At 46.3% G+C, this 23,216-nt stretch overlaps 1 protein-coding gene across 2 annotated transcripts in view; it reads left to right on the top strand.

Annotated features, from left to right (window-relative positions):
* Positions 1-23,216, top strand: part of SLC23A1 (solute carrier family 23 member 1) — a 1,686,654-nt gene that overhangs the window by 186,420 nt on the left and 1,477,018 nt on the right. For both annotated transcript variants that reach the window (XM_073620757.1, XM_073620758.1), the window contains exon 3: positions 1,885-1,998. In XM_073620757.1, coding sequence (XP_073476858.1) covers positions 1,885-1,998 — 114 coding nt within the window. The remainder of the gene's footprint in view (positions 1-1,884; positions 1,999-23,216) is intronic.

Raw genomic sequence — 23,216 nt, 5'->3', positions numbered from 1 at the left:
TCTGGCCCTCAGCCGTGAGAGCGTCCCTTTATTAACATATCAACAGGAAGTCCCAAAGCTCGAGGGTTGGGCTTCCAACAGCCGAACACCTCTTACAAAACTTGTGACCTCACAAGAAATGAACACAGGATGTGAATGACCATATAAGGATTTAACACAACAAAATACATACAACCAAATGACAATGACTAGAGTTCCTCATGCATGGGAGATTATCTGCAGGTGTACGTCATGGAACCCCAAACATGTTGATCAGGCATACCAGGGGTGATACGAGCAAACAAACGCTAAACCGATAATGTCTTTGCAGAGCGAACACATCCCCCCTAGACGATCGTTCTGTGCACTGCACAGGGGCCCTTTGCTGGCGGACATGTCCTCTCTCCACAAACACCTCTCGCCAAACACCAGGAAGTTTTCCACTACCTAACAGGTCTCAACCAGCGTCAGTCTGCCCCAGTCAGCTCTTTAGAGCGGGCTGCGAATGGACACTGGGAGACTCATATGACAATACAGTAATATAAAATTTTCCACAACAGGACCCCTTAATAAATTTTTGGTTTGTTTAATTATATTCGCCTATGTGTGTTTTCCTTCAAAAAGGACAGTTTGTGAGGAGGCAGGTACATTTCAAAAATACAATGTGAAATTAACACCAACACCAAGCAACCTCCTTGAGATTAAATTATACAAGATAATAATGGTGTTGTGGTAACTCGACACACAAAACACACCCAAAACTATTCTGGAGTTAAAAAAAAAATTAAAAAAAAAAAAAACACAAGATCAGGATTTAAAAAATTGCAAAATAAAAAATTTTAATCTAAAAACATAAAAAAAAATGTTTTTTTTCCGTAGATGTGACAAATAAAAATATTATATTGATGAAATCACGATAAATAATAAAGAAAGAAGTTTGTGAGAAGTCTGTGTGAATATGAGCAGCAACACAACTTAATTCTTCTAGCATTATAAAGAAGAAAAGAGTGCGCTGCATTAAACAATTTAAAACATTGCAGCGTGACAAAAGTACTATATCCATTCCGAACGCTAATTTTAGCAGACCAAGCAGTTCCATCTCAGAATTTATTCTGAGCATGCGTGGCACTTTGTGCGTCAGAATTGGCCACACACAGTCGGAATTGACGCGATCGGATTTTGTTGTCGGAAAATTTTATAGCCTGCTCTCAAACTTTGTGTGTTGGAAATTCCGATGGAAAAAGTCCGATGGAGCCCACACGCGGTCGGAATTTCCGACATCAACAAGCGGTCGGAAAGAACACTTTGAAAAGGCCTTCCAAACAATTATCAGCTCCCCAGTCACCTTCTGGATGCCTCATTTCAGGGATTGGCTGGGGCATGATAAATATTCACTGGTCATTTGACTCTCCCTGCCCAATATTTTAGAAACTTCTCCCAGAAGCAGTTGAAAAAAAATAAAACACCCAGTTTAGTGAAGTGAAATCAAAAACTGAGTTTTGTCTCGCAGCATAACTCGTGGAAAGTGCTACACGTTTGATGAATTCTAACAGTGCTGATGAAGTATTCACTAATCTGCGCCACAGAAAAGGTATTGTTTCCTTATCCCAGGAATGGTACACAGATTATTTCCCTGAATCAGAACATAATTACTGTTGTTTAGATTAGAAAGTAAAACACAAAGGCACACAAAGGCATTCCTCAACTACCAATATGCTTGTCGGCATAAAAAGAAACTGCCTTGTACTGTACATACTTTGCAATCAAAGCTGCTTGGTATGCAAAGTGGCAGTTTTTCCTTTTTTTTTTTTTTTTTTTTGCTACCCTAAAATGTCAGTTTGTTTTCAGCACTCTGTTTACTTTTCATGTTGTTGCTCCGACTTATTTTTGCTGTTTATTTAACAGAATGATGATGTTTCCACACCTGAAACAACAGAAAAGAAAACTACAGAATTTGACATGCTTTATAAGATAGAAGATGTTCCTCCATGGTATCTTTGCATTTTCCTGGGATTACAGGTACATTAAAAATGCTTCATTATAGGATAAATGCTTGCATTAAAGTGAATATCAAAAAAGCAAACTATTGGATAAATGAGAATGCTGAATTTAGTAATATTGCAAGTACAATCTGTTTAAATCGGAACTCCAATTTAACACCCCCATGTATGTATATATATATATAAATGTGCATGTGCATAAAGATGCGCAATCCAAAAAATCTAATGAGGAGGCATGTATAAATGCCAGCATGTACTGTAATAAATTAATGTGCTTAAAAATGCTGAAATGAAAAATAAGGAATAAAAAATAAATATGTGTAGTCCAAAAAGTGCTTGACCCAATGTGAACAATCAGGACGAACTTCTCAGAAGAACAAACAATTTTTCTGTTCATCAAATAAAGTAAGTAAAACAGCGCCGCTTACCAGATGTGATGGATCTCAGATTATAGAGATCAGATAGGTACACACAGGAAGGATCACTTGGCCAAAGGAGTTGTATCCACTGATTTTTCCAATAACAGGATCCCTCCTCCTGTACCGGCTTTTCTCTGCTGAAATACTCTTATCAGAGCCTTCTAGTAAAATAGATTCATTTCATAAATACATCCCTTGGAGGAATCTATTTTACTAGAAGGCTCTCTACTCTGAGAAGGAGTATTTCAGCAGAGAAAAGCCGCTACAGGAGGAGGGATCTTGTTATTGGAAAAATCAGTGGATACAACTCCTTTAGCCAAGTGATCCTTCCTGTCTGTACCTATCTGATCTCTATAATATGAGATTCATCACATCTGATAAGCAGCGCTGTTTTACTTACTTTGTTTGATGAACAGAAAAATCATTTGTTCTTCTGAGAAGTTCGTCCTGATTGTTCACATGGGGTCAAGCACTTTTTGGACTACACATTTTTATTTTTTATTCCTTATTTTTCATTTCAGCATTTTTAAGCATATTCATTTATTATAGTACATGCCTCCTCATTTGATTTTTTTGGATTGTGCATCTTTATTAGTTATACAAGTTTATGGACTGAATATTTAGTTTTTTGTTTAAATGCAGCACTGTTTCTTTCATATATGTATTTGACATATTCTTTTATATGCACTGTTTTGTTTGTTTATTGGGTTTAGCACAGATATCCTGCTATACATATCTATCTATCTATAGCTAGATAGATAGAGATATATATAATATATAAGCCCGTAGCAAAAGAAAAGAAGAAATAAGCGCAGGGCTACATGAAATGGGACCCTGTAGGCTGGCCTAGTGAGGGTTAAATTATTTCCTGAAGTTAACTTGAGCTCACAGGTGATTGGTCTGAGCGGTGTGAGGGGGAGGCAGTGCAGAGAGGAGGTCAGAGATGCAGACTTCCTGTCAGCACACGAGGATAGGAAAGCTAGTGTGCTGATGTGTCTGCCCCTGCTCTCCTCTGGAGATCCATGGCTGAAGCTTGCAGGATGGCTGAGCAACTCAGGGTAATGGCAGAGACTATGGGCATGGCATGGCTGCAGAGCCAGCTTGCAGCCATGCAGGGGATGGCCGCTGTGGTCCCCAGTGGGTCGCAGACATGGCGTGCTCGGCGGGCATGCCCGCCGGAGCGCTAGAGCCCATCCGGGTCCCCTCAGGCTCAACGTCGCTCGGGGGGCTCAGTCTATCACCCTCAGACACCACGGGCTCTACCGCCATCGGCAGGAGCCGGGGACAGTGCCAGGAGGACGCCTTGGCGGGGGTGAGGCCAGATGGGATGGCGGCGCAGCACATCCCCACCCTGGCTTCCATCCGTGCACAGACCACGGGGAGTGTGGCACCATCTCTGATGGAGGTTTCACCAGAGATGTCAGCTCAGCGGGGGAGGAGTCACACGGGACCAGGCCCATCCACTAGGGCGGCCGGTGTCACCCACGCACCCAGATCTAGCCGGGATCCGAGGGCCACAGTGGAAGGGAGGAAAAGCAAGGCCCCTCCCACCTCCAGGGGGGTGAAGAGGTCACATGCCACCGCAGCGGGGACCAGCAGTCCCGCGGGCCAAAGGCACAGTAAAGAGGACAAGCTGCCAGGACCTTCTGCGGCTGGCAATTCCTCACCAGTGCAATCTCCAGGCGGTCTCCAAGAGTCATCCCGCTCAGAAGGTGAGCTGTCCAGCGAAGAGGAGGTCATCGCCCCGAGGAGGTCGGCTGCGGTGGAATCTGGATTGATGGCTGTGGGACCACGCCCTGGTCGGCCAGGTAAGTCCATGCCTAATGTTGATGCTTCTTTTCAGTCTTCTCCTGTCCCTGTGTCTGGGTCCAGAAGTGGGAGGGTCCCGGGGGAACATGTCCATTAAGCATCAGGGAGTGGGGTCTCTCGCCCCCCCTCGATCGTCAGGCGTGGGGTCAGTCACGTCTGGGGAAGCCATGGCCATGCAGAACCTATTGGTGGGGCTACGGTCATTAGTAATGCGTTTTGATGTAGGCACATCGGCGTGATCTCTGCCGGTGTCGGCCCGAGTTTCGGATGAGGGTCAGGTGGGGACCCCATCAGTAGTGGGTCAGGTACAGGGGATGGGGCAGGGGTTAGAAGTGGTGGTGTCACTGGGAGATTCAGTGGTTCTGGAGTTGAGTGCCCCTTCCCCTGTGGTTTCCACAAAGGAGGTTAATAAGAATAGTGAGCTGGTGCAGAGGGCCGATTCGGCCAAGTGCGAAGTGTACGACTGCTTTGAAGGACCCATTTGGGGACTCATCTCAAAGCTGATGCCAGGGAAAAGATCTGGAAAGGGGAGTATGTGGAGATTTTCACGTTGCTTCCCCTGGAAAAGTTTAAACTAGACATGGTTAAGCCGGAGGAATGAAAAAAGGAAGATGAGGAGAAGCGGCGGTATCGGTTGATTCCGAGAACGTTTAGTAATTGGTTGCAGGCATTCGCCATTTTGGCTAGTGTCATTGGCGAAAAAGCACCGGAGAATTGCTTGCCATTGTTTTGCTATCTGGACTCCACTGGCGAGGCCCAGGTGGTGTACGGTGGTGTGACTTGGCTGCGATATGACAAACAATTCCGTCAGCGCAAAGCAATACGCCCTTCCTTGCATTGAGACCATAAGGATATCAGTTTGTGGTGAAACTTATTTCCTCTCCATGAGCCTCTATGGCATTTTTTCAAGCGGGGGCCGAGAGTCCAAACACCCCTGGACAGCCGGCCGCAAAAAAGCGGGGTCAGTGCTGGCAATTCAACGAGGGTTCTTGTAGGTTCTGCGCCAACTGCCGTTACAAACATGAATGCTCACACTGCGGAGGGGCTCACCCCTTGTCCCACTGTTTTAAGGCTGGAAAATCCCATACCGGCGATACTGCAGGTAAGAGGCTGGACGCCGGTGAGGACGGACTTTTTACATTTCTAATTTCTAAATTAATATCCGGACCAGCAGGTGGCTTGGTTACTAAGAGAGGGTTTCACAGAGGATTTTGTTATTCCGTGCTCCCTTATGCAGATTCCCCCTGTAGCGGACAACCTGAGATCTGCTAAGGAACACTCTGAAGTGGTTTCTGAGAAGCTTGCTAAGGAAGTGTCCTTGGGCCGCATGGGAGCCCCCTTTCCACTTCCCCCTTTGGAGAATTTAGTGGCATCACCGTTGGGTGTAGTTCCGAAGAAGGAGCCCCATAAGTTCAGTTTGATACACCACCTATGGTTTCCAAAGGGTAGTTCTGCTAACAATGCCATTGACCCCGAGGCATGTGCAGTATCGTATACTTCGTTCGATGCTGCTGTGCGTTGGGTTCGGCGCTACGGCAAGGGGGCCCTTATGGCCAAAACGGATATAGAAGCGACCTTTCGCTTACTCCCCGTTCACCCACGCAGTTTTCATCTCCTGGGATGTAAATGGTTGGGGGCCTATTACGTGGATCTCTGCCTGCCTATGGGTTGTTCCATCTCCTGCGCATTCTTTGAGACTTTGAGTTCCTTTTTGGAGTGGGTAGTACGGGATGTGGCAGGTATCAATTCTGTCATTCATTACCTGGATGACTTTCTCTGCGTAGGCCCCCCCATCTTCTAGGTTATGTGGAGTACTGCTGGCTACAGTGCAGCACATAGCGGAGCGCTTTGGTGTACCCTTTGCGGCTGATAAGACGGAAGGCCCTGCTGAGGTGATCAAATTCCTGGGGCTTGAGAATGATTCTAGGGCTATGGAATGTCGTCTGCTTAACGATAAGTTGCATGCCTTACAGGAAGAGGTTAACTTAGTAGCAGGGAAACGCAAGATTCAACTGTGGGACCTGCAGTCTTTACTCGGCAAGCTCAATTTTGCTTGCCATATTATGCCCATGGGCAGAGTTTTTTGTAGATGGCTGTCGGCCGCCATGGCTGGGGTCACTTGACCCAGGCATTTTATCAGACTGACTAGGGAGCATAGGGATGACCTGCAGGTTTGGTGGGCATTTCTGGATGAGTTAATAGGGGTTGGTTGGTTTTAAAAAAATAAACAAATAATAAACAGAAAAAAAAAGGGAAGGTGGGGGTTTATGTGCTCCCTTTTTTTGTTTTGTGTTTATTTCCATGATCTGTTGAGTAGTAGTGGTGGTAAGATGGTGATGGGTGTGTGTGTGCTATGTTTCACTTTTTCTTTCAGATCATACTTGCCTCGTTTGGATCCTGGGCCATTCTTTTGTTCATTGGGGGGCAATGAGGGCTGATGTCAGGCCTAATGGCCGACAATTGGGTTTACCACGAGCAGAAGTCAGCATCCGGTGGATTGGAATTCCGGGGATGTTATGGAGCAGGGTTGTGCTGGAGGTTAACAGGATATCCAGATGGGTTAGGCCCCCGGATGTATTGGTCACACATGCAGGGGGTAATTACCTAGGGGTTAGATCCACTAGGCACCTGACAAGGGACATAAAATTTGATGTGCTGTGACTGCAAGCGGCTTTCCCACACACGATAGTGGTTACATAGTTACATAGTAGGTGAGGTTGAAAAAAGACACAAGTCCATCAAGTCCAACCTATGTGTGTGATTATGTGTCAGTATTACATTACATATCCCTGTATATTATATATATATATATATATCATTCAGGTGATTATCTAATAGTTTCTTGAAGCTATCAATGCTTCCCGCTGAGACCACCGCCTGTGGAAGGGAATTCCACATCCTTGCCGCTCTTACAGTAAAGAACCCTCTACGTAGTTTAAGGTTAAACCTCTTTTCTTCTAATTGTAATGAGTGGCCACGAGTCTTATTAAACTCTCTTCTGCGAAAAAGTTTTATCCCTATTGTGGGGTCACCAGTACAGTATTTGTAAATTGAAATCATATCCCCTCTCAAGCGTCTCTTCTCCAGAGAGAATAAGTTCAGTGCTCGCAACCTTTCCTCATAACTAAGATCCTCCAGACCCTTTATTAGCTTTGTTGCCCTTCTTTGTACTCGCTCCATTTCCAGTACGTCCCTCCTGAGGACTGGTGCCCAGAACTGGACAGCATACTCCAGGTGCGGGCGGACCAGAGTCTTGTAGAGCGGGAGAATTATCGTTTTATCTCTGCAGTTGATCCCCCTTTTAATGCATGCCAATATTATGTTTGCTTTATTAGCAGCAGCTTGGCATTGCATGCCATTGCTGAGCCTATCATCTACTAGGACCCCCAGCTCCTTTTCCATCCTAGATTCTCCCAGAGGTTCTCCCCCCAGTGTATAGATTGCATTCATATTTTTGCCACCCAAATGCATTATTTTACATTTTTCTACATTGAACCTCATTTGCCATGTAGTCGCCCACCCCATTAATTTGTTCAGGTCTTTTTGCAAGATTTCCACATCCTGCGGAGAAGTTATTGCCCTGCTTAGCTTAGTATCGTCTGCAAATACAGAGATTGAACTGTTTATCCCATCCTCCAGGTCGTTTATGAACAAATTAAATAGGATTGGTCCCAGCACAGAACCCTGGGGAACCCCACTACCCACCCCTGACCATTCTGAGTACTCCCCATTTATCACCACCCTCTGAACACGCCCTTGTAGCCAGTTTTCAATCCATGTACTCACCCTATGGTCCATGCCAACGCACCTTATTTTGTACAGTATACGGTTATGGGGAACTGTGTCAAATGCTTTTGCAAAATCCAGATACACCACGTCTACGGGCCTTCCTTTATCTAGATGGCAACTCACCTCCTCATAGAAGGTTAATAGATTGGTTTGGCAAGAACGATTCTTCATGAATCCATGCTGATTACTGCTAATGATATCATTCTTATTACTAAAATCTTGTATATAGTCCCTTATCATCCCCTCCAAGAGTTTACATACTATTGAGGTTAGGCTAACTGGTCTGTAATTCCCAGGGATGTTTTTTGTGCCCTTTTTAAATATTGGCTTTCCTCCAATCAGCTGGTACCATTCCAGTCGATAGACTGTCTGTAAAAATTAGGAACAACGGTCTGGCAATCACCTGACTGAGTTCCCTAAGTACCCTCGGATGCAAGCCATCTGGTCCCGGTGATTTATTAATGTTAAGTTTCTCAAGTCTAATTTTAATTCCGTCCTCTGTTAACCATGTAGGTGCTTCCTGTGTTGTGTCATGAGGATAAACACTGCAGTTTTGGTTACTGAAGCCCCCCGATTCACTCGTGAAGACTGAGGAGAAGAATAAATTCAATACCTTTGCCATCTCCCCATCCTTTGTAACCAGATGTCCTTCCTCATTCTTTATGGGGCCAATATGGTCTGTCCTCCCTTTTTTACTGTTTACATACTTGAAGAATTTCTTGGGATTTTTTTTGCTCTCCTCCGCTATGTGTCTTTCATGTTCTATCTTAGCCATCCTAATTGCACCCTTACATTTCTTATTGCATTCTTTATAAATTCTGAATGCTGAGGATGATCCCTCAACCTTGTATTTTTTGAAGGCCTTCTCTTTTGCTTTTATATGCATTTTTACATTGGAGTTAAGCCATCCAGGATGTTTGTTCGCTCTTTTAAATTTATTACCCAATGGGATATATTGGCTAATGCCCTTATTTAATATGCTCTTAAAGCAAACCCATCTCTCCTCCGTATTCTTTGTTCCTAATATTTTATCCCAATTTATGTCTTTTAGCAAGGTTTGTAGTTTAGGGAAGTTGGCTCTTTTGAAATTCAGTGTCTTTGTGTTCCCTTCATGTTTCCTATTTGTGTGATTTATACTGAAACTAATTGACCTGTGATCGCTGTTACCTAAATTGCCCCGTATTTCCACATCTGTTATCAGGTCTGTATTGTTGGTAATCAGTAGATCTAGTAATGTTTTATTTCTAGTTGGTGCGTCTACCATCTGACCCATAAAATTGTCCTGCAAGACACTAAGGAACTGGCGAGCCTTAAATGAATGCGCGGTTCCCTCCGCCCAGTCTATGTCTGGATAATTAAAATCCCCCATTATGATAACACTTCCCATCCTTGCTACTAATCCAATTTGTGATAGGAGATCCGTCTCCACTTCCTCCCTCAGGTTAGGGGGCCTATAGCATACTCCCAGTATTATTTTCCCCTTAGCTTCATCCCTTTGGAGCTCTACCCATAAAGATTCCACCTCCTCCCTAGCCCCCTCAGTGATGTCATCTCTCACATTCACTTGTACATTATTCTTGATATATAGGCATACCCCTCCCCCTTTTTTACCCTCTCTATCCTTGCGGTATAGGGTATACCCTTGAATGTTTGCCAGCCAATCATGAGAGCTGTTGAACCAGGTCTCTGAAATTCCCACAAAATCCAAATCCTCCTTGTACAACAGTATCTCTAGTTCACCCATCTTGTCCGCCATGCTCCTGGTATTAGTGAATATGCCACATAGTTTAGACCGGTCGCATATTGTCCTCGTATTGGGTGTTTCAAGATTGCAACTAGGACTTGCTACTATACTCACCTTGTGTTTTTGTGCTTTGGTTAACCTACCACTAATGCCCCCAATACTACCCTCTGGAATATCTTCCGTGCTGGCTATCACTGTCTCTGGACCCTCCCCCCCATCGCCTAGTTTAAAAACCCCTCTAACTTTTTGGCCATCTTCATTCCCAGCAGATCTGCACCCTCCTCATTTAGGTGCAGTCCGTCCCTTCTATAGTACCGGTTACCGACTGAGAAGTCGGCCCAGTCCTCCAGGAACCCAAACCCCTCCTTACTACACCAGCTCTTCAGCCACTTGTTTACTTCCCTAATCTCCCTCTGCCTTTCTGGTGTGGCTCGATGTACCGGTAGTATTCCTGAGAACACTACCTTGGAGGTCCTTTTCCTCAATTTAGCTCCTAAGTCCCTAAAATCTTTCTTTAGGACACTCCATCTGCCTCTGACTTTGTCATTGGTGCCAACGTGCACCATGACAGCCGGGTCTTCCCCAGCCCCTCCCAGTAATCTGTCCACAAGATGCGTGATGTGCCGATCCCGAGCACCCGGTAGACAACATACTGTTCAGCGCTTCAGGTCTTGGTTACAGATTGCCCTCTCTGTCCTTCTAAGAATTGAGTCCCCTACCACCAGAATCTGTCTTTCCTTTCCCTTTGCTGCCCCCCCACTCTCACTGGAGGAGTTCTTCCCCTGGCAGCTAGGAGAGTCCCTCATCTCCCGCAGTGCTGGTCCCTGACTGGTTTCACCAATGTCACTCAATGGAGCGTACTTATTGGGATGCTCCAGTCCTGGATCGGCCTCTCTGGCACTTCCCCCTCTACCCCTCCTGACTGTCACCCATCTACTCTTTGCTAGTGCTTGCACCTCTTTGTCTCCACCCGCCTCTGTGCTGGCCCCTGCCGTGTACGTTCCTGGCTCACCTTTAGTATGGAGAGACTTCTCAGTGCTGACAGTTGCTTCCCCAGATTCAGAACCTGGGCTTCCAGGGAAACAATGTGCTTACATTTTGCACAGCAGTATTCGCCCTCGATCGGATGATCAAGGAACGCATACATGCGGCAAGATGTACAAAGAGTCGCCTCTCCACACCCGCCGGGCATCGTACCTATTAAATTTAGTGAGGATTTGGGGATTTTACCCTGTCCAAATTACCTAACAGCTAGCTTCCTGGCACTAATACTCAAGACAATACACAGGTACACGACAAGACAATACACAGGTACTCACAGACCTACGTGCACTCGCAATACACAAGTATACAGTACACACTACACAAGTACTAACGATCCACACACACTACTCAGACAACACTCAGATACTCACACTACACAGGTACTATGACCCCTGTTATAACCTCCTGTTTTAAACTCTGGTTTTTAACTCCCACTTATTCCAGCTCCACAGCTTCAGACTGAGCACGCTCAGACTGAGTCCTACAACCAGTTAAATAGGCACCTGTGAGCAATTAACCACACCCCTTAATTGATAGGCTGATGAAACCAGAGAGAGAAAAAAAAAAGCTATTTAAAAAGAGACAGCAAAAGGCAAATTAAAAACTAAAAGGAAAAGCCCCAAAAATGCAACCCAGCAAACAGACAGCAAACAGCAAACAGACAGCAAACAGCAAACAGACAGCAATGGTATGGTCGGAGATGGTGGCCACCATCTAGCGTCTTGCCCGGTCGGTGGCTAAGATTAACAGGGCCTGACTTAAGGCCAATAAAGAGGTTGGGTGGTTCATTGCCAGGAATGAGGGTCTTGTGGTCAGGCATAAAGAGCTTGAGTTTGAGACATGGAGATATCTCCGTGGGGATGGAGTTCACCTTAGCGCCGGTTCACATTAGAAGCGGCACGACTTGCAGGTCACCTCACCGAGGCGACCTGCACACGACTGCTGCGGCGACTTGCAAGACGACTTCTGTATAGAAGTCTATGCAAGTCGCCCCCAAAGTAGTACAGGAACCTTTCTTCTAAGTTGGAGCGACTTGCGTCGCTCCGATTAGAACGGTTCCATTGTACAGAACGGGAGGCGACTTGTCAGGCGGCTAGGTCACCTGACAAGTCGCCCCCGTGTGAACCGGCTCTTAATGAGGTGGGTACGGACCTGTGGTCCTTAAGTTTACAGGAGTCAGTCTGAAGCTGTGGAGCTTGGTGTAAGTGGAGCTGGAGTAAGTGGGAGTTAAAAACCAGAGTTAGAGTATACAAGTCTTGCTGTCTGTTTGCTGTTTGCTGTCTGTTTGCTGTTTGCTGTCTGTTTGCTGGGTTGCATTTTTGGGGCTTTTCCTTTTAGTTTTTAATTTGCCTTTTGCTATCTCTTTTTAAATACCTTTTTTTTTTTTTTTCTCTCTGGTTTCATGAGCCTATCAATTAAGGGGTGTGGTTAATTGCTCACAGGTGCCTATTTAACTGGTTGTAGGACTCAGTCTGAGCATGCTCAGTCTGAAGCTGTGGAGCTTGGTGTAAGTGGAGCTGGAATAAGTGGGAGTTAAAAACCAGAGTTAGAGTATACAAGTCTTGCTGTCTGTTTGCTGTTTGCTGTCTGCTGTTTGCTGTCTGTTTGCTGTCTGTTTGCAGGAGGGAATACAGCGAGCAGTTCGTTGTTGGCGGGGCACAAAGGTGTGAGGCTTCACACTTTGCGCTGTGGAGGTTGGGTCTTTGGAGGCATTTGGAAGTGAAATGATGGAATTAAAGGTTTGGGACACATCTGAGGTATGGGTCCCTGGTGAGTGCGTTACGTGGTTAACTGGGAGTTTATGGTTATCTGCTGAAGGTGGTTCGTCCCTGAGTCGGATGCAAAGTGACAGGGACCATAAATGGTTAAGCAGATATAAGGTAAAGAGTTGGATACGTAGTGCCTCCAAGGATCGGCAACTAAAAAGTTTATGCTTTGTTTAGGTTTATACTGTTAATTATTTTATTTAATAAAGGGGCCGTAAATGGCCAGTTTTATCCCAACCTTTGGTGTCAGACTATTTTTAGTAGCAATAATAAGGGACTACAATATGGGTCAAAAGCTATGGGTATTAGTGGTAAAATATAAGACAGTATACATAGGGGTTGCCTTTTTAGGGCAGGTAGTTACAAGAGGTTTAAGTTTTTCTGCTGTGCTGACTCATGTTCTGAAGCTATCTGTCTCAAGCTGTGCTGTTTCTCCTGTCTGTGCTCATGTCTGCAAGTTTACTGAGCCAGCCAGGTACAAATTATTACAATTAAGCACCTGGAGCGCTGCAAGTCTAGGGGCCAAGTAAAGTGCTCTGATGAGGAGTAATCAGATAAGTGGATCAGACCCAGTGCAGCCAGCACAGCATGGAAAGAGATGCGACCGTCAAATAAAAAAAAAACACAAAATTCAGCGCTCTGAAAGAATGAACAAATAAATTCCAACGTAGTACTGTATGCATAAACAGTGCTATTTAATCCATAAAGTTAAAAAATGGCTGAACAGTCAAAGTTTAAAATAAATGGTAGTGAACGTTACCAGTGACCTCAGAGTGGATAAGGGGGAAACAATCATTCGGGAGGCTTGCCTGGAGATGATTTGAACATCAATCACCATCCAAGGAAATGGAGAGGAGAAAATTCAGTTTTCAGTTCCCAGAGGGGGGAGCGTACTGACTGCTCCAGGCCAGCTCCAGATAGATGCCACGGCTGGATGGTGGTCAGCAGAATGGATAGAAAGGCAACCTGTGTGATGTAAATGGCCCCGGAGGGAACAACCAAGCCGAGCAGGGTCGATATTCTTAGCGCGCCTATGCGCCATCTGTGACGTCACTGCTGTGCCAAAAATTAAGGGGAAAGGTGTCCTGAAGTCAGTTGTGTAAGCGTCCACTGTTCTGTTGCCGTGACTTACATGTTTCGTGCGCATACGCTTTGTCAAAGTCAAATTATTACAATGTAGATATATGTCAATCTAAGGAATTGATTGGCTAGATTTTCCCGCCACTTTTCCAGAGATCCACATATAAAGGGCTCACTGAAATGCCCTGAGGGAGAGCTTCTGGGCAACACTGCCAAGATATAGGCTGTTACTCTGTCGGTCTGCACCTCTCTGCTGGGGGGCTATTCGGGATTCCCTGAGGGACTGGGCACCTGAGGACTTTATAGACTTACTGCCAATTATGGACTTTAAGGATACTTGCTGCCTCTTGTGGTGGTAAAGGGTGAAGGTTTTTTACCTTCATACATTTTATTCATGAAGGTAAATAAACTTCAGTGTGCGGCTCCCCCCCCACAGCTCCTCTAAAACTTACCCAAGCCTGATCCAGTGATGTGCATGAGACCAGAAACTCTCCTGGGTTGCTCTTTCCTCATTGGTTGAGACACAGTAGCAGGAGCAATTGGCTCCCGCTGCTGGCAATTACAGCCAGAGAAGAGGGAGCAGGGGCAGGACTGAGCCATGCTCTTTGTGTCCCATTGACATACAGAGGCGGTTCAGGAGCAAGCACGCACAAGTGCCCCAAAGCACACAGCTTGCTCTGGGGGCACTCGGCAAGGGGGGAGGGGCCAGAAGCACCACGGGGGGATCAAGAAGAGGAAGATCGAGACTGCTCTGTGCAAAACCATTGAACAGAGCAGGAAAATATGATGTGCTTATTACTTATACCTTAATAAGGAAAAAAAAAATGGTATCTTTAGAACCACTTTATTGGACACTTGCCTCTGAAGGACTATGGATTCTCTGCTGTTTATGTTTGCCTTATGGGCACTAGAACACCTCCCTACTAGGGATGAGCCGAACACCCCCCGGTTTGGTTCGCACCAGAACCTGCGAACGGACCGAAAATTTGTGCGAACATTAGAACCCCATTGAAGTCTATGGGACTCGAATGTTCGAAATCAAAAGTGCTAATTTTAAAGGCTAATTTGCATGGTATTGTCCTAAAACGGGTGTGGGGACTCGGGTCTTGCCCTAGGGGACATGTATAAATGCAAAAAAAAGTTTTAAAAACTGACGTTTTTTTGGGAGCAGTGATTTTAATGATGCTTAAAGTGAAAAAAAAGGTGAAATATTCCTTTAAATATCGTACCGGGGGGGTGTCTATATTATGCCTGTAAGGTGGCGTGTGTTTCCTGTGCTTAGAACAGTCCCTGCACAAAATGACATTTTTAAAGGAATAAAAGTCATTTAAAACTCCTTGCGGCTTTAATGTAATGTCGGGTCCCGGCAATATGGATGAAAATCAGTGAGGCAAACGGCATGGGTATCCCCCCCAGTCTATTAACAGGCCCTTTGGGTCTTGTATGGATATTAAGGGGAACCCCACACCCAAATTAAAAAAAAGGAAAGGCGTGGGGCCCCCAGGCCCTATATACCCTGAACAGCAGTATACAGGCGGTGCAAACAAGACAGGGACTGTAGGTTTGTTGTTAAGTAGAATCTGTTTGTAATTTTGAACTGGTACATTTTTAAAGTGTAGCTCCAGCCAAAAAATTTATTTTAAGCTTTTTTGGAAAACATAGGGAAAGGTTATCACCCCTGTGACATTTGTTTTGCTGTCTGTGCACCTCTTCAGAAGATTTCACTTCAATTTCTGTCCCAATGACAAATGTTTTTTAACAATTTGGGGTTTTTTAGTGAAACAAAGATTGGTGATAAAGCATCAGTGGAGAGGGGACACGTTTTTCCCATATTAACTCTTGCAGAAGAGAATTTCCCTTCCTAGGGGTAGATTTCATCTTACTTCCTGTTGTCTCCTTCTGTTTGCAAGTAGGAGTCGTTTGTAAGTTGGATGTTTTAAAGTAGGGGCCTGCCCTATATACTCTGCAGAAATTGGGGCCTTAGGTGCTGGTGTTGCCACAACACTGTAAGTCCTCACAGTTACTCTTGGTTGGCGCAGAAACGGGCCCTGCTGTGAAATATTAGATCAAGAATTGTAAATGCATGCACCTGTTGAACAGGGGCAGAATAATTGGGCCTTTGGTGGTGGTGGTGGTGTTGCCACAACACTGTAAGTCCTCACAGTTACTCTTGGTGGGTGCTGGAATGGGCCCTGCTGTGAAATATTAGATCAAGAATTTGTAATTACATGCACCTGTTGAACAGGAGCAGAAAAATTGGGCCTTTGGTGGTGTTGGTGGTGCTGGTGGTGCTGGTGCCACAACAATGTAAGTCCTCACAGTTACTTTTGGTGGGCGCAGAAATGGGCCCTGCTGTGAAATATTAGATCAAGAATTGTAATTACATGTCCCTGTTGAGAAAGGGCAGAAAAATTGTGCCTTAGGCACTGGTGCCACAACACTGCAACCCCTCACAGATACTCTAGTTGGAGCGAAGGAACAAGCCCTGCTGCAAAGTATTGCATCAAAAATTGTAATGACACGCCCCTGTTAAACAGGGGCTGAAAAATTGGGCCTTAGGCACTGGTGCTGGTGCCACAACACTGCAACCCCTCACAGATACTCAGATGGGCCTAAGCCACTGGTGGCAGCGCACAGAACCAAAAATATTCTTACAAGCTGTCAGCATGATCATTGAGGAAGAGGATAGTCACTCAGCATAACAGGATAGTCACTCAGCATCAGCATAGGCAGTCTTGAAGGGATCTGACATTTCAAAAAAAAATATTTGGTTACATCAGCATCAGGTGCTTGGTAGCTGGTGGTGATCCAAGACTGATTCATTTCATGAAGGTCAGTCGATCGACCGAGTCGATGGACAGGCGCACCCTGTGAGTGGTTACAAAGCCTCCAGCAGCACTGAATGTGCGTTCCGAAAGAACGCTGGATGCAGGACAGGCCATTAGCTCAATTGCATACTGTGCAAGCTCTGGCCAGTGATCCATCCTCAAGACCTAGTAACCCATAGGATTTTCGGTGGGAAAGGTGTCCAAGTCAGATCTTGCCCCTAAATATTCCTGTACCATGTAAAACAGGCGATGGTTGCTGGAACCGATCATAACTTGGGGCTGCGGCCTAAAAAATTGTCTGAACCCATCGGTCAGACGGCCACCTTCTCTACCGCTCCTTCTTTGACTGACTGAAGCCTCAGCAACACGTTGTCCAGGAACAGGAGTTTGTAACCTCCCAGTCTCTGGGAACGTGTTGCACAGACCTTTCTGCAAGGCCTCCCGAAGATGTTTCATCCTCTGCTCTCTACCTCTGCGATGATAAGATAAGGTCCGCAACCTTACCCTTTTAATGTGGATCAAGGAGGGTTGCCAGCCAGTATTGATCCCTCTCCTTGATACCACGAATACGAGGATCATTCCGCAGGCTTTGCAGGATCAGGGAGACCATGCAGCGTAGGTTTGCTGAGGCATTCCGTCCGGAGTCCTCTGGGTCACTAAGGACGACATGATCGGCAGCCACCTCCTCCCAACCACGTACAAGTCCATGGGTTTCTTGGGACTGTAAATGATCCCTTATAAACTGCTGCTGACGCTGAGTGCCAGGCTCCACCTCCATGCTGACACAATCATCCTCCTCCTCCTCCTCCTCTTCCTGTGTGATCGGCGGAACACTGTCTGGATAAAGAGGGCTTTGAGAGCTAAGGAAGTCCTTCTCTTCCTGCCTCTGTTCTGCCTCAAGTGCCCTGTCCATTATTCCACACAGCGTGTGCTCCTACAGGTGGACAAGGGGGACAGTGTCACTGATACATGCACTGTCACTGCTCACCATCCTCATGGCCTCCTCAAATGGTGACAGGACAGTGCATGCATCCCTGATCATGGCCCACTGACGTGGGGAAAAAAAAACAAGCTCCTCTGACCCTGTCCTGGTGCCATAGTCACACAGGTACTCATTGATGGCCCTTTGCTGCTTGTGCAGCCGCTGCAGCATGGCCAACGTTGAGTTCCACCTGGTGGGCATGTCACAGATTAGGTGGTTCTTGGGCAGGTTAAATTCCTTTTGGAGGTCAGCCAGCCAAGCACTGGCATTATATGACCGGCGGAAATGCACACAGACTTTCCTGGCCTGCCTCAGGACATCCTGTAAGCCCGGTTACCTGCTGCACCACCAAGTTAAAGACGTGAGCCAAACAGGGCACATGGGTCAGTTGTCCCTGTCGGAGGGTGGAGAGAAGGTTGGTGCCATTGTCACAAACCACCATTCCTGCCTTAAGCTGGTGTGGCATCAACCACCTCTGAGCCTGCCCCTGCAGAGCTGAAAGAATCTCTGCCCCAGTGTGGCTCCTATCCCCCAAGCACACCAGCTCAAGCACCGCATGGCATCTTTTGGACTGCGTACTTGCGTAGCCCCTTGAACGCCTATGGAGCACCGCTGGTTCCGAGGACAACACACAGGAAGAGGCCATGGAGGAAGAAGAAGAGGAGGGGATGGAGGAAGGAGGTGTGTCAGAATCACCAGTTGTAGTATTTTGGAGGTGTGGTGGCGGAACAACCTCCAACACTACTGCACCTTGTCCTGCATCCTTCCCAGCTGCCAGCAGAGTCATCCAATGTGCCGTGAAAGATAGGTAAAGTCCCTGTCCATGCCTGCTGGACCATGAATCAGCAGTAATATGCACCTTACTGCTGACCGCCCTGTCCAGCGAGGCCAAGACATTGGCTTCCACATGCTGGTAGAGAGCCGGCTTCGCTTTCCGTAAGAAAAAGTGGCGTTTGGGAACCTGCCACTGAGGAACTGCACATTCCACAAACTCACGGAAGGGGGCAGAGTCTACCAACTGAGTTGAAGTGCTAGCAATTTAGCCAAGCTAGCATTCAAACGCTGGGCATGTGGATGGCTGGGAGCGAACTTCTTTTGGCGGTGCAGCAGCTGGGGCAGGGAAATTTGCCTGGTACAATCTGACGTCGGTGTACCGATAGCAGATTGCCCCCAAGTACTTGGCTGTGACACACCTAATTCTACACCTTCATTCCTCTCAGTGCAGGTATCAGAGATGACTGAAGGTACAGTGGGGTTGGAGATCCCAGCTGATGAGGAACAAGGAGAGGTCCTCTTTGTTCTTTGGTGTGGGTCTTTTAGGTACGCTTGCTAACGAACTGCATGGCAGATCAACATATGTCTGGTCAAGCATGTGGTGCCCAAGTGGTGATGTTTTGGCCACGCGAGATACGCTTGAGACATAAGTTGCAAATATCAGCGGTGTGATCTGATGCACTCATCTCAAAAAGAACTTTTGGAATAACGCGCAGAGACAGCAGTGCCCTGCACATGCGGAGCTCTGCTGTGTGATGCAGTCAGTGTGCTGCCCTTACGCTGGCCCCTGGAGGGCATCCTGCCTCGTTGGTGATGTGCCTCCTCCTCCTCCTGCTCCTCTCTCCTATCCAGCACCCACGTTGACTCAGTGACCTCATCATCCTCTCCCTCCTCATCACTGGAGCAAAGCTGGCAGTATGCTGCCAGATTGCTGTCCTTCTTGGGCACCCTCTCTCTTTGGGCTCACGTTACTGCCTTCCTCTAGCTGAGTACCATCATTGGAGCCTTCAAAATGCTGGGCATCCTCCTGGAGCATGTACCCAACACTGTGGTCAAACAGTTCGGGGGACTCCTCAGGAGGACATGGTGGGGCTAGGAAAGGAGTGACTGATGCCATTGATCCGAGGGAAGAGGCCACGTTGGCAGCTGCTTTGCCAGACAAAGTACCCTTAGCCTGGGTGAGAGAGGATAAGGAGGATAAGAACGGCTTGATCATCCACTCTACCAAGTCTTGCGCATGTTGCGGCTCAACATGGCCAGCTGCCAAAAACAAGGACAAGCGTGTCCCACGGCCACATGCTGGTGAGGATGCACCGTCTCCACGACCAGCACTGTTGCCTCTAAACACAGAGCCTGCTTGCCCTCTTTTATTGGCTTGTGACTGTCTGCCTCTCCTTGTTGGCCTTCCAGACATACTAATGGCCTGCAGTGAGATGTAGCTGCACAAAGTTGGGATGTATATATATACTGATACTGCAGCTAGCAGAATCAACTGCCTGCCTGTAGTATTATTAGTATGAGAACACCACCAATTTTATTCAAGTAGCTTTAGGTGCATACTGTGCAGAGGACACATTACACTAACTGTAAATGCTGTAGCTGCCTGTCTGTGGTATTATTAGGTGCAGAACAACAGCAATTGTCTTCCGGTAGCTTTAGGTGCACACTGTGCAGAGGACGCAGTACACTAACTGTAAATACTGTAGCTGGCTGCCTGTGGTATTAATAGGATCAGAAGAACACCACCAATTTTCTTCAGGTAGCTTTAGGTGCACACTGTGCAGAGGATGCACTACACTAAATGTAAATACTACAGCTGCCTGCGGTACTAATAGGATCAGAAGAACACCACCAATTTTCTTCAGGTAGCTTTAGGTGCACACTGTGCAGAGGACGCACTACACTAATTTGTAAATACTGCAGCTGCCTGCGGTACTGTACTAATAGGATCAAGAACACCACTAATTTTCTTCATGTAGCTTTAGGTGCACACTGTGCAGAGGACGCACTACACTAACTTGTAAAAACTACAGCTGCCTGCGGTACTAATAGGATCAGAAGAACACCACCAATTTTCTTCAGGTAGCTTTAGGATCACACTGTGCAGAGGATCCACTGCACTAAGTTGTAAATACTACAGCTGCCTGCTGCCTGTAAAAACACCTGCCTTCCTGTCAGTAGGAAGAGAATACCAGGAACGGATCTAGCTAAACTGAATACAGTAAATATATATACACACACACACACACACACACACACACAACACCTAGGATGTGTATACACACATATACATACATATATATACACATATATACATACATACATACATACACACACACACACACAATACACTGTGAGTGCAGCTAACTGACTCGCCTGCTTACTAACTTAAATCAAATGACACTGCCTCTCTGTCTATCTCTTCGCCGCCGCAACACACTACACAAGGCCGCCACGTAGGTGGCCTTATATAGTGTGGGGCGTGTACTAAACCCCCTGAGCCATAATTGGCCAAAGCCACCCTGGCTTTGGCCAATTACGGCTCTCTGTGTACTAAACCCCTGAGCCATAATTGGCCAAAGCCACCCTGGCTTTGGCCAATTACAGCTCTCTGTACAGATGGCGCTGTGATTGGCCAAGCATGCGGGTCATAGTGCATGCTTGGCCAATCATCAGCCAGCAATGCACTGTGATGCCGCAGTGAATTATGGGCCGTGACGCGCCACTCGAATTTGGCGCGAACGGCCCATATCGTTCGTAATTCGACGAACTGGCGAACATACGATGTTAGAGTCGAACATGGATTCGACTCGAATACGAAGCTCATCCCTAACAGATATGACCACCATTTTTACATCCTCAGCTCCCCAGCTCGACCAACTGCCCCTGGAGCTCTGTGTTCTGTTTATTTACAGTACTTAACAATAGAGCTTGATGGTTTCACAATCGACCAATCAAGCATAGGCATTCCTTCAAACAGGAAGAGTTATAACAATGACTAGGGGAGTTTATGGGCGTGTCTGGGTGGAGGCAGTGTGTACATTTTCCCGCCCCCTCTACCTGGAAGCCATGCTCTCCAGTAAGCCGCATGGCTGGCTGAAATCATGAACACTGCCCCCGACCATAACAATTCAAAGACTCGCATTTTTACCGTTGGTGTGAATCCTTATTCTGCGTTGTTCAGAGAACAACGCATATCCATGCTATACTACCGTTCCTGTGGATGGGAGATTATCTGCAGGGGCACGCCACGGCCCCCCCAAATGTTTTGATCAGGCACACAGGGGTGACACAAGCATACTGTACATCCGCTCATAACCGATAATGTCTTTGCATCACACAGGGGCCCTTTGCTGGCGGATATATTTTTACTCTGCAAACACTTCTCTGCATCCTCAAGAAGCTTTTCACTACCAGAGGGATCTCAACCAGCGTCAGTCTGAGACACTACGACAATACATATTAAATACATCTTCATAAAATTTCCACAACAACGCTGAATGCAGAGTATATATTAGACTAATTGTATATATATATACCCTGTTTCCCCAAAAATAAGACCTAGCGTGATTGTCGGTAATGGCTGCAATATAAGCCCTACCCCCCAAATAAGCCCTAGTTAAAGTCCTTGTAGGTCTTATTTTCAGGGTAGGGCTTATTTTTGGGGAAACAGGGTAGGGCTTATTTGGGGGGTAGGGCTTATATTGCAGCCATCACTGACAATCACGCTAGGTCTTATTTTCAGGGAAACAGGGTATATATATCAAATACACTGCCACAACCTAACCTGCCTGCCTAATCTAGCTCAATCTATCTCCATCCACACACTATACATGGCCGCTATGTAAGCAGCCTTATATAGTGTGGGGCGTGGACTTAGTCCACCTGAGCAATGATTGGCCAAAGTCACCCTGCCTTTTGCCAATTATGGCTCTCTCAGCAGACTGCGCAGTGATTGGCCAAAGCATGCAGGTCAGGTGCATGCTTTGGCCAATCATCATACAGCATGCCCTGTGATCTCGTAATGCATTATGGGGTGTTCCGCGGCGCACAAATTTCCCTTGAACGCCCCATAATATTCGCTGTTCGACGAACTGGCTAACACCCGATGTTCGAGTCGAACTTACATTCAACTTGAACATAAAGCTCATCCCTACTCTCCAATATGATTATAAAAAATATGTGGCGCTAACTAAAGTGCATTAAAATATCATAAATAATGTGATTAAACATAAAAATAATGACAATTCCTCAATGTGACATCAATAAACAAAATCAAACTGATAAAAAAGATTTTATTAACCACAACATAGTAACTTACATTTAAAAATCAGGATAAACAGCACAGAGCACAGTACCTTCGGTCTCGGCTGCAACCGGAAGTGACGACACCTGACTCCTCCCTACTCTCCAAACTACCTGCATTATTTTAAAAGGTTCCTCAAATGCCAAACCTATTTTTTCTAACTGCTCACAAACATCAGATTGCTGCTCAAAATACCATCCCCTAGCCCCTCAACTTTGTCCATACTCCCCCTCCATTTTTTTTCTTTACTCTTTCTTCCCCCTTTTCATGATTTCCTTCCCCATCTCCTTTTTTCAAGCTATTGCCTTTTTTCTTTTTAGAACAGAAGCAATGATTGGTTTAAAGTGGTTTTAAAGACAGCACCCCCCCCCCCCAACACTTACCTGAGCCCAGTCGCAGAGTCTCTCTTGGCTCACTCCCACCTTATTGGCTCAGAGGCAGAATCACCGCCATTGGCTCCTGCTTCTTTCAATCGCAGCCAGTTAGGAGGGGGTGGGGTGGAGCCATGCTCTGTATTTCAATGGACACGCAGAGCTTGGGAGTGAGCATGCATGAGTGCCCCCAGAGCAAGTGACTTGCTATGAGTGCACTCGGTGGGGAGGAAGAGCCATGGGACCAGAGAAAAGGAGGATTGGGGCTGCTCTGTGCAAAGCCATTGCGCAGAGCAGGGAAGTATGACATGTTTGTTATTTTATT

The sequence above is a fragment of the Aquarana catesbeiana genome, linkage group LG03 (genome assembly GCF_042186555.1).
Source record: "Aquarana catesbeiana isolate 2022-GZ linkage group LG03, ASM4218655v1, whole genome shotgun sequence".
Taxonomy (NCBI): Eukaryota; Metazoa; Chordata; class Amphibia; order Anura; family Ranidae; genus Aquarana; species Aquarana catesbeiana.
Note: the sequence above shows the minus strand (reverse complement) of the source record. Positions and strands in the feature narration are given on the sequence as shown.